Below are 12,583 nucleotides of genomic sequence, written 5' to 3' on the forward strand. Positions count from 1 at the left end.
CTTACAAGGTCAAGATTCAGACCATGTTCCCATAATCCTTGCCCCCATCTTGGTCAAGTTTAAATGGATTTAAAATCAATTTAATTACACTTGATGTTTACTGGCTATTTTTACTTAAGACTTGGAGTATACCACATTACATGAAGATTAGCTCTCTAAAATAAATTTAAGCTTAAGAGCTTCATTCCACCTTTTAAATTCAATTAGAGTTTCTTTAAAAAAAAAAGGAAAAATCTTGAGTTGTTGGTGCCTGGTTATCAGAATCAGTGGAAAAATTTAACTGTACAAGTGTTCTACTAGTTTTAAGAGTTTCTTAAAGAGGACTAGAAAGTAAAAAGGTACCATTCCATTCATATATCGTTAGTGGTTAAAAAATCAAAATAAAAAAGTTCACAACACACTGTTCATACACATTATGTTTTACAAAAGCAAATCATCAATTAAAGCATAAATGAAAACAATTGTTTGAATTAAGTTCAGTGTAGGAGACGGTAATTCCCCCCAAACACACTTCCAAAAGTGTACTTCAACTTAATATTAATTTTTAGTTTTTTATTCTCAAGGGAGGATGTTTCACATTGCAACATGAAATTGTGTTGCAGACTATCTTTTCCTGTTAGAGCTACAGTAGCATGAGCTCTAGAACAGGTTCTCTTCCACACTGTGAAGCCTCAAACAAAACATGCCTGTAGCTTTAAATTAGGACATGCACTCTGAAACAGTTTCAGAGTTGTACACTGTCACTGATGACCTGTGCACTAAAATATGCACATTAGCATTACCCTCCATTTAAAATGAATGTTATGCACGCATCTGCTATTTTTCTTTCTTGTAATGTCTTGTGGCTTTTATCATCAAGATGTTATCAGTATCTCAAATCCAGGCTTTTGCAAGTGTCTTTTCAAAAACACCCTGAAGTAAGTAAATGAACTGCTTTCTGGGGGAGCTTCCCATACCTATGTTTAAGGATGGAAAAAGCAAAAGACACAACCAAAAGTCACAGTACAAGAAAAAACCTAGGCATGCAGTTAGACTCTTTGTCAGGGTAAAAAAAAACCAAACCCAACTTTTCCTAAAGCAGAAGTAGTTTCCTCCTGTGCTGCTACCCTAACTAATACAGAAGCCTTTCCAAAAGGAATAAGGGAACTGAAAAACGAGCATAAGACCTTCTATTCAGGCAAGACGAGGAAGTACCAGAATGATGTGAATGGAGGCCTCAAGGTGTTCCTCTTGAGACACTTCTGTCAGTCACAGAAATGTTTGTCCTGAATTTCTGGCTCGATCATTTCAGGATGCTATTTAACATATTGCAAAATACAAGTCACTTCAATACACCAGGAGGTGAATCATGGAGAAACTAGATTACATCTGAAAATGGGGAGAGACATATGCAATTTTCAGGAATTTCAACGCTGGACAAGACAGGGATGGGAGATGAAGAATCAAATTGAGTGCAGGTATATGTTTGCTTTTACGTAATAGTCTCCTGGGTGATGACAAAATTCCATTGGTTTAAAAATTTTAGATGAAAAATTTTCTTTATGCTTAACATTCTTCATGGATTGCTAAGAGACACAAAACTGCCTTTGCACCACCTTCTGATTTTAGGATTTACCAAATCACCTGAAAAAAGAGAAGAATGTGTTGGGAAGGTGAGGGGTAGGGAAGATAGGGAGGAATATGAAAGTTTGAAAACAGACCTAGAGTTTTCCCAGGCATATTTTCTTCCCGGAAACGTCTATTAAGCAGCAAATAAGAGGACATCATATCCACAAAGGGGGAAAATCAGCTTTCTTAAGAGATAAATCTGTAACATCCTATATTATAAATGAAGAGTCATAAAATCTCTGGCTTGTATCTGAATGAAATCTCAAACTAGGACTGTGTAAAAGTGGGTGTTTGGGGAAGTAGTTTACAAACAGAAGTTAACTAGAAAGGTTCCTTCAGGCTTGCAGACATCGAAGAAGCCTAGTGAGGATCCTATAGCAGCCTACAGGCTGATGAGTAAGCCAGAGGGAAGCTCGTATGTAAAATACTCCCAGCTGGTTCTGGCACAGTCTTAATAATGAACCTAAACAGGAAAATCCTGAGCTGCAGTTTAATCACCACACTCCACCTTTAGATAACATTTAAATTATGTCTCTCCAGAATCAGTAATTTCTTCTGTAAAGGAACTTCAAGCTTGCTACAATGCTGTTTTCCTTGACTTACAAGGTTAAAGTCTAGAAAAACGAAGAAGAGTGGAAAGAGCTGTTGAAAAAAATGGCTTCAGGCAGAAAGAAAACCAGATACTTAAAAAAATCAACTTGCTGCCGTACTGAAATTGGAGTGATGTGCCTTTGAGCAACCACAGAATGGATATACTGGCTCAGGTACTCCAACTGGTATACCTGTGCCAGTTTTGAACAGGTAAGTTTGGTTCACTGGGTGCTTCAGCACTTTAATGCTGGAGCATTTAACCAGCCTCTGGATCTGGCTTTACTGAACACTACAGCGCTATGCTTGCACTGATATCAGTATTCAAGCTAGCTAGTTCAAGGTTAACAAATGTATATCCATATAAGGTGTAGCCACACTTCACTGCAATATATACATGCACCATGCCATGGAACAGTGAAGATGAAGTTATTGAGCAACCCCTCAGAGGGTCTTAACTGCATCCAGCCATATGTGGAAATTTATTCTGTTCCAGCAACTTTGTATATGATCATTTTTCTGTAAATTACTACTAATGCTTATAAAGCTATTGTATACAGTTATGACCCATCTGTATTCAAGTGAATAAGCCTCAAAGAAAGTAGTTAACCTGGCTGAAATTGTAAAAGTATGTCAAACAGTTACAATCTGACTGAAAAGACTAAAGTTAAAAATCTTGCTCAAGTAAATTTCTAAAATTATACTCTAATCATTTCTAAAAGACATCAGGTCTTATAAAAGAGCTAGCAACTGTCAGACAAACGTTAAGTGTAATCTGACCATCACAGCAGTAACTAAAACTTTGAAATTAAGTATTATGGGATCTGTTGCTCACTTTAAAGCAGAGTGCTTGTTTCCAGTGTGGTTGTATTTTCAGAGATGCCTCCCAATTTAAGACCCATGGTTCAACTCAAAGAAACAATAGAGAACTGTAATTCAACTCCTGAACACTTGGAATAAAGAACACTGAAGTTAAGAGATTTTCATAACCACTCCCTTTTCCCAGGTTTAAACATAGTACCTTTTCTGTTATATATCCATTCTAAAAAGGGAGTTCTTATCCCCAAAATATTTTTCCAGTTGCTGTTTGGAAATCCTGAAAGACCGGATACAACAATTGGTGACTATTATAATCCCTTTCAAATTCAACACTCAGTAACTCAGACAAGCTTGACAAGTACATATTTCAACAACAACTATGATTATAGGTTTCAAATATATCAGAGATGTATACTGTACCTACCTCTTGTGCTAGTTCTTGTGCATTGGAGATGAGAGGATATGGAGGGCTGGCTTTGTTCATGTGCACTGTAACTGCATTGTGTATCTTAAATGCATTCTGAAAATCAGTATTTTGAACAAGCTGTAAAATGAGAGAGGTATCCTCTTGGCTCTGAGGGTCTACCAACATGTGCTGGATATGCTTAAGAGAAGTTAACAGTTCTTCCACTTCTAGGTAGGAAATAACAAAATACAAATAAGATACAAGTTAACAAAAATCATAAGTAATGTTTATATATTCAGATTTTTTTGCTGTTTTTAATCAAAGATGTATGTAAATGTACTAGTTATCCATTATTCACTCTTTTATTAGCAGATATCTGAATCAAAGAAAAGGACCCCAAGTTGGTAAAAGGAGAAAAAAAAAGCTGAAAACATTGTTTAAATTTAAAGTGCTATCGCAGAAACAGTTCTTTGAAAGAAATCACTGATACTTAAAAGATCCAATAATTGCAACTCATGTATAGCTAAATGGGAAACGGTACTATTTTGCAATATGAAAATAACTCCTTTGCTAAACTAATGTTGATGCACTGAATATTCACTTATTTTGATGCATCTTTCCATGTATATCTGTCACATATGGCTGATGATATATCAACTAAATATTGCTTACTTACAGAATGAGTGTTTGATAAGTAAACTACACAACTTCTAAACATAAAACTATGCTCAGTCATAGCACATTAAAACAAAAAGGTAAAGATTAAAATCATCTATGGTCAGAGTTCTGAAAGTCACCTGCACCAGAACTTCACACCTTTTAGCTCTGAGATCATGAGTTCTGCTTGCACCATAAAATATTTTAACATACTTTAATAATCAGTTTCTACATGTTTGCAGAATACTATACATGCACCACATTCTTGAGCTTCAGGAACTAATCAGATGCTTTAGGGGTGTTTTTCAAAGGCTGTCAATAAATTTACATATTTTTTTAACCAATCCAAATTTCTGCAAAGTGTGACTTCTCAAAGTACTTGAGAAACTAGCTAAAACAAGTAATATGAATCATACCTATAATGCATATAAACCCAGGTAAGAAATCCTCAAGCAGACCAAACAGTGGATGTTTTGAGCCTGAAATAACATATGCATTCTAACTCATTATCTTAAAAAAAAAAATCTATTCAGCCACAAGAGGCTAGTCAGCTATCTTTTAGTTTGATTAATTCAAGTAAGGTAGAATTTTGAATCCTGGTATTTTTAGAAAGTGAACAACAAAGAAAATCCTGAATTTTAAAACTGTCAGTTGATACTGAGGTCAGTCTCCCTTACTGGTATCAAAATACCAGCTTTGAGAATTATTTTTAAGATAACCTTCACTTACAGATTATGAGCTAATTAAATAACATTAAAGTAGGAAGGCGATCAAGACATCAGCTAATTTGCATTTTTACATGGAAAATCACAGTAGATACTGATCGCTAACATGGACTCATTCTGCCAAGAAGTTTCCTTTACCTATTTGTAAACCTCAAATTCACCACTACACCAGGCACAATGCTAGACTCAAACTTGTTGAGCACAAGATTAAAATGATTGATAAATGGGCACATGAAAACCATAAAGCCTTAGAAAATACCCATGTCAAACAAGTTTAATGACTGACTTCGGACAAAGGATACCTACATATACAATTTCAGTTCTGAGTCTGCAAGTCAGTATTCTTTATAATAAAGGAAACAAACAACACAGAGATAATACTTATGTACTTTACTATCTGCAGGGCAATAAAAAATAAAACACCCTCCAAAACCATTCCACACATGCTGAAAACATCCTACCACCAAAGGTCAAGGGCTTCTTCCTGTAACCACCAAGGAAACAAAGGGCAATAGGACAAAAGCTGCACAGAAAGCGTGGATACCGGCTGTGCAGGATATTTCACAGGTAAAATTCAGCACAGCTCACAAGGCTAATTAAGGCAGCCAGTGTCTCACTAGGAAACCGTATACGCAATATACTGCCTATCACACAGGGGGAAATGTCATTTGGAAAGGAGGCTAAAGAACACTCCACAATCAAGAATATTTACTAAAAAGGAAATTGCTGGCTGGCAAACGTCTTGCCTAGTGGAGTTTGCAGACTATCAAAGCATCTCAGCAACTGAATCTCCCAAGTCTGAGGAAGGGCACTATTTTCAAGCGTTCACTTAAAAAAAGACGCTGTGTAAAACAGTCAGATGTTATTGTAAAGTTCCTACTAATACGTGCTCAGTTAAAAATACACCAACCCAAAATTCTGCTATTTATTACCATTACTGGGTTAAAAAAAAAAACCCAACACAAAACCAAGCAAAACCAGTGAGGCATTAGAGGGGAACCTAACTTCTAACTCTTTCTATACATAAATTATTTTTTTCAATTATTTCTGATTTGTCTACCCCCCATTATATATCTGAGAATTCAAATACATACATATGTACACACACAATACTAATACATCATCTATATAAGATATAAATATAGACAGACATCTTATTCTGTATCTATAATAAAGACATCCTGTTCCCAGATGACTCAACATGTTCTCTTTTCAGCACTTCACTAGTTTCTTGTGCGTTGCCCTTTTTTACAAACTACCACTCTCCTCCCTGTATAATTTCTTTCTACACTGAATCTTCATCCGTGCTGGATGCAAAAGCCCTATGCCAAATGCTTTCCCCCAGCATGAAACAGCAAACAAATACCTCCCTCATCATTATTCTAAAAGAAAAGTAATGCATGAAAGGAGTGAAATGAAATATTCCTCAAAAGCTAGCAATCCATTTCTTAGTCGCTTGCTTAATAAAAAACCATACACATGAAACCACATACAATTCTGCCTTTACGCATGCCCAACAGTCTCTAGGTTCTTGTTTCTGAATTTTAAATCAGAGATTAGATTTCAGTGCATGGTTTTTTTTTGTTTGCTTTTGCTCTTTTTGAAAAAAAAAAGCCAGGTAATGAGACTTCATCTCTAGACATTTCCTATTGAAAGGCTTGTCTTGAGGTAAAGAAAGTTCAGTAAAAGACTAACATCTGCATTTACTCACAGAAAAATGACAGGGTTCTTTTGCAGAACAAGTCCGTTTTTTAAAATCGCAGATCAATTAGCAGTCGGCTATTTTTTAAAGTCGTCTTTTACAAGAAGCGTTGCAGCCTTTTTTCCCATTAGGCTATGAAATGGCTGGAACGCGTCTGAGCACTGTGTGATATATGCATTAATCAAGAGACTGCCAGGGCAAAAGTATGCAACTGCAGGGGAGGACCTGTGGTCACAGCTTAACAAGTTAGATTAGAAAAACAAGAAAATAGTTGCTGTGTATCACCTTGAACAAAAAGTAATGAACAGCAAACTTAAGAAGATATAATTGGCTTTATTACATGTCAGCACCAATATCTTCATTCCCAAGCTTTTTTATAGATGTTTAGAGTACTGTATGTGCTGGTACTAGCACTCTAATGCTCCATGTATTACTGGAATCACAGGGTTAAGAAGAGTATTGTTTTATCCAAAACCATTTCTGAAAGTTTATACATATTTATAAATAAGTTTTGCCCAAGGCATAAAAAGAAAATACAGTCAGCTCCTCCCCTAAAAAAAAACCCAAAACATTCACTGTAGCCACAGAAGATTTACTTACAAGAAATGTCAGTTACTCATTTAACTAAATTAACTAAATTAGCTGAATGAACTGTTGCAAACAAAAAAAAAATATTCTGCATTTCATAGAAGTATATTGCTGTGAAAAAGCCAGTTAAATACTTATATGCCCATGTTCTAGGTGTGCAGAAAGTTATTTCCATTAAGACAGCTGTCTAAATCATACACTGTTTTGATAATAAACATGCCCTTTAAAATAATTTTGATTATGTGTCCCCTTATTTTTATAAATAAAATCCAATTTGTTTAATCTAGTCCACTTTTAAGATGAAAAGATTAAAGACTGGGCAAAGATCTGCCAAATTAGACACTGGAACTAATGAAACATTTTTCAAAACTAAAAGTACAGACAATCAGTCAATACTCTTATTTAAAACACATATCTTTCAGCAGAGGCTCTATGGATTAACACATCAAAAAAAACCCCAAACAAAAAACCAACCAAACAAAAAAAGCCCCACAAAAAAGCAAAACTAAAATCATTATTCTAAAAGACTGAATAAGGGTAGTTTAACATCTCTGTAATTCACTAGCACCTGCCCAGTTTTATTTGGGGTTCTCCTAACAAAGCTTAGTTATTTGTGAAAATGACTAAGCACTCTCACCTGGGCAGCAAAAGTAGAAAGATGGAAAGAGTCAGGAGCAGTGTAGATCAGAAATTCAGTATATTCGAGCAGAAACAGCAAGAAATGTCACATACTAGCAGGCCTCTTTTTGAGCAAAGTAATGGGCTAGCAAGTTTCTTGGAGACCAAAAAGTTGTATATGTAAATTTCTAAAAAATCTGGCCTCTCCAATTCAGGTATTCACTAAAAACCCAAAAGTATTAATGGTAATGGACTCAAATCCTCTCTGTGAAACCATAACTGAGTGTGTGTGTGTGTATATATATTCATAAGGCACCATCCTTAGCCCTGAGACTGATCAGGAACAGACAGTTTTCAGAAATAAAAAAAAAATGCTTCTTTTGAAATTCAGCAGAAGTGTCAGATGTTAGAATGATTAATCCAGAAACTGGAAAAAGGACACGCTTAGTAGTGGAGGAAAATTCTGGAAAAGGCCAAGTTACTGCAAGCACTTTGTTAACTTCAAAGTTATGAGTCAATTTCTGACAGCACTATGGCTGTTCAGTCATAGACTAGACAGGTTGAGAGATCATAGCATTTCATTTAGAACACTTTTTTTTAAGTTTGCAACAACTCAACATCACAGTTGAGTGTAACCAAAAGCACCACTCTTAGCAGGAGTGCTAAACTATTACAAATCATCTCTTCTTACATTTTAAGCCTACCTGATCCAAATTGTTGTTTAATTCTGTCTGGCAAGGAAATAACAGCAGTATGTTTGTATGCCTGTCAATATTATGTCATGACTCCTCTGATTGAAATAGATGCCTATGAAGCCCTAGTTCAGCTCCCTGGTGCTCGTATGGAGATCATGATTTAGTCTAATAAAATCTCCTAAATCTCCTTGCCTTTCTAGCTCAAAGGACATACCATATTTACTCATCAAGCTACTCAATACTTCTGCTCTATGCACATGCTTTAAGTAGAGACAGACATCATTAATTTTCTGATTTTCATGGTATCCAAAGACTGAGAGGAATAGCTTTAGTTAAATCATGTAATTTACAGAAATATGCTGAGAGCAGAACAATGGGAAGACCCAAGCTTCAATTACAAAAGTGAAGAGGAGTTTGACCTTGTGGACAAAATTATGTAGTAATTTTCCTTTAAAATGCATCTCATACCATATACTGCTATCTCCTAATTTACCTCTTTCCACATACACACCTCTACATTCTTGTCTCCAGCGTTCGGTGTTTTTCCTCTTACATCAAGTATTCACACAGTCCTAGCTTCCATTCACACCAATTTCCCCTCTTCTTGCTGAGTGAAACCTAGTTTCCTCCTTCCAGCTTGTCAAAGACAGTATTTGTGAAAATCTCCAGGCTTCTCCCACAGCCTGTACCCATTTTATCCCCACACAGAGATTTTCAAAATAGTCTTTTGTAATCACAGTAATTTCTCCACCATTGTCTCTCCTGTTCAAACAGCTTCAGTTTATCCCAGCCCCTTCCTGGTTCTCAAGCTTATAAGACCCTTACTCTTTACTCATTCATCTCTTTCCTACCAGCTTCCATGCTGAGCTTCTTTACCCATTGGTTTCCACCTAACCCTCCCTCCAAGTTCCCAGCATCTCTGGCATGAAGCCTCAAGATTTCTCATTCCAAGTCACACGCTTTCCTCCCTTCTGTAGCTCCAATTTCCAAGTCCTCCTGTAGTCAGTCTTCAGAGCTTTTAGCCACTGTGGCCAAGCAAGTCCCAACAGAAGTCACTTCTAGTGTTTGGTGGCAACCTTTGCATCTTCTGCTGTGTGTTCCCTCTAAGAAGAGAATTTCACAATCAAATATCTAACACTTCATAAAGTTAAGTACAGAATCTGCTTCTTACAAACAGATCTCTTGGACAGAAGCTGACACACCCCGCACTAAAACAAGGTACACCTGCCTTGTTCGTAACTGACCCTGCTTTCAGTCAGAGGTTGGACAGGATGACTTCCTGACTTAAACCTAAATTTTCCTAAAAAGGGATTTGTACAATAAGGATTACTAGAGGTTATGGAATAGAGCCATGTCTTTAGCAGAAATGCTGCTCGGGCACACAAATAAAGATGAAACAAAAAAAAATTAGCAATTTGATAGCTATTTGTCACTCTGTGTTCTCAACTACCAGCCAGAAAGAACAGCAAGAATCTTTAGTGCAGCCCAAAAAAAGGGCACCTTTTTAAAGCAGTCTGGATCTCAGAATAGGTATAGATTTGGAAATCTGAACTGGACTCCTACAAATTCCCAGTGCCTCTTTTTCACTCTGGTGACACACCATATTTTAGATAGATATTTATGTTTGAGGAAGAAAGGTTAGAAACTTTCTACACAAGCACAGTTAAAGTAGTAACAGCTACGAAATGAACAATTTCAGAATCTGTTTCTTCAAAAATTACTGACATTACTTCTTCGTCAAGCAGATTTTCACTATCAACACAATACTTAAAAAAAGCAAATTATATTAAGTGAGAATTGATAATGCAAGACAGCCAGAATAAGAAGAAACCACAGCATGCTTCTCTAAAATATTTAAAACTCTTGTGTTTTGATTTTAAATTACAGTAAGTGTTTATTCATTGCTTATTCTGGTCTGTGCTTCATCAAACATTATAAACTTGGGTATTAAGTAATGGTTTTCCCCTGCCTAAAGAGGATAGAGACATCCACTAAATTCATTAGTTATCCACAGTGTATTTAACTGTTCCCCAACGGGATCAGTTCTGAAAAGCCACTTGCTGAGGCACATAGCCTAATACTTGACTAAATAAATCTGCAAATGACCACAAATCCAAAGGACCAGAAGACTTTACATCTCTACAGGAAGAATTAGCTAAATTAGATTTTCAGTGGCCTAAAAGAACATTAATATCAACTAAATATTTTCTCCATTAGCTCATTCATTGAATTTTACCTACCTACTGTCTTCACAGTATAATGAGGACTCTCCAAAACAATTCCTTCTTCTGTGTCAAATATTGGATTATCTATTCCAGTTTTAGGAGGAATTTGTGCTAGTTTCTTTAGTCTCATGGAAGCAGTAAGGTCCAGTTCTTGTTTCTTTCCCTCCTCTTCCCTTCTGCGCCTTATATCCTCCTGCTGCTGACGGATTCGCTCAAGTTGAGCACTCCGCCGCATGGGTGTCATCCTGGAGCCCAAATCCCCTGGGCAGTCAACAGCCATTTCTCTGTGCTTCTGAGATTCCTCAGGAGATGCAAGATCCACATTTTTTGCCTCACTGTCAGAATCTTCTGCAATATGTCCATTCATATGAGAAGTTGTCATGATTATTTGTAATTATTCTTATTCTCTTCAAACAGAAATGCTGCTATTTGGCCAGTTTTCATTACGATGTTGTGTGAAATCCATTATAACTTCAAAAACATTCTCCTTCCCTCACAAGATAGCTGAGGAAACATCCAGGAAGAAAATCTAATGAAAGATATTAAAAATAAAAAGTTAGTGAATAACTGCATTAATAAGAAAGCACCTAAGGCAGTTCTCCTGGTCCCAAGGCATCAGAACAATGGAACTTTTCCTCCACATTTACACAGTGCTTCTTCCCCTACTAAGGACTACAGAACCCTCACTGATCTGTTTCACACATTTTAGTAAAGTTCATGGGCCGATGTTAGAAAAAGAAGTACTGTTCAAACTAATGCTGAAGCCTCTTACATTTCCTGGTCAAAGCAGCGGAGATTCTGCACTTAGCACACACAACTGCAAATCGGCAGTTTTCTGAAAGTTCGCACTCAGTTTTAATTTATCCTTTCATTCTTAAGAATTCCAACACAAACCATGCTTATGATCCTACAAACACTAAATATGAATAACTTGTTATAAACAACATGTTCACAAGAAGTTTAGTAAGTTAAACACAAATAAAGATATTTGCATTTGTTGTTCATAAAATTGAGGCATTTATGTAAACATTGCTTTCCAGGTTCAGAGAAGACAGGTCTGGCAGAGTTCTTCCAAAAGATACTATATAAAGCAGACTGAAGCTGCACTCACACAATTCCAAGTAGGGATAAAGTCCTAGGATAAGGGTTGGACAATTCTGATTAGCAGCTACTCTTAATACTTCCTATAGGTATGCATTAAAGCAGAAAGGATTAAATACAAGAGTGAAAATCCTCGGAGGTACAGATTTGACAGAGAATAATAATTAACTTCCACAGTCAAGCAGTGACATTCCACTATACTCATTACACCTTAATCTGCTTTCTCGCTCCTGATGACTCAGGACAAAGAACTTAAGTGTCCTGATTAACAAAAAAAAACCCCAGACCACACTAAGCTCTTAACAATGTGTTTTATACCACATTGCCATTCTGTATCACAAGGCCAATGATATGTTATCTTCAATGTGTCCAATTAAAAGGTCATAAAATTAACAAGTAGTTGTGTACAGTATTACCCATACGCTTAATTTTTCAAGTTCCTTTTTATTTTTTTTTTTAACTTACTGAAAGGACATACTAAAAATATCTCAAAGTTTTATTACACACTGGAAGCACCAAGACAAAATAATCCCAAACCCAACCAACTTTCTTAAATCAAATATTTGTGTTTGGAGGAGGAAGGGAAAGATGCTTATGTTGTAATTAAGTTGAAAATTAAATATCAATAGTACTGTTTTGGAGGGGCAGCAATAGAAACTCCTACACAAATTTCTGCCAGCTTGCAATTCTAAGTAAGTACAGCTTTTCATTTTCATAAGGAGTAGTGTACTGCTATACACAGCAACACCAAAACAGTTTTATTTAGTTTTCCCCTGTCTAGCCACTACTACCAGTTATTACTAAGGTCTTCCAAGAAGTAAACATTAAAGCATTTCTACAGTACTAAAAAT

General features: G+C 36.1%; 1 protein-coding gene across 1 annotated transcript in view; it reads right to left on the reverse strand.

Annotated features, from left to right (window-relative positions):
* The window catches only part of PALS1 (protein associated with LIN7 1, MAGUK p55 family member), a 62,349-nt gene that overhangs the window by 19,427 nt on the left and 30,339 nt on the right, over positions 1-12,583 (reverse strand). Inside the window, exons 2-3 of the mRNA XM_075103148.1 lie at positions 10,647-11,160; positions 3,440-3,648 (exon numbers count right to left, since the gene is read on the reverse strand). Of these exons, the coding sequence (XP_074959249.1) occupies positions 3,440-3,648; positions 10,647-11,013 (576 nt within the window). The 5' untranslated portion in view covers positions 11,014-11,160. The remainder of the gene's footprint in view (positions 1-3,439; positions 3,649-10,646; positions 11,161-12,583) is intronic.

Source organism: Phalacrocorax aristotelis, chromosome 9 (assembly GCF_949628215.1).
Source record: "Phalacrocorax aristotelis chromosome 9, bGulAri2.1, whole genome shotgun sequence".
NCBI classification, from domain to species: Eukaryota; Metazoa; Chordata; class Aves; order Suliformes; family Phalacrocoracidae; genus Phalacrocorax; species Phalacrocorax aristotelis.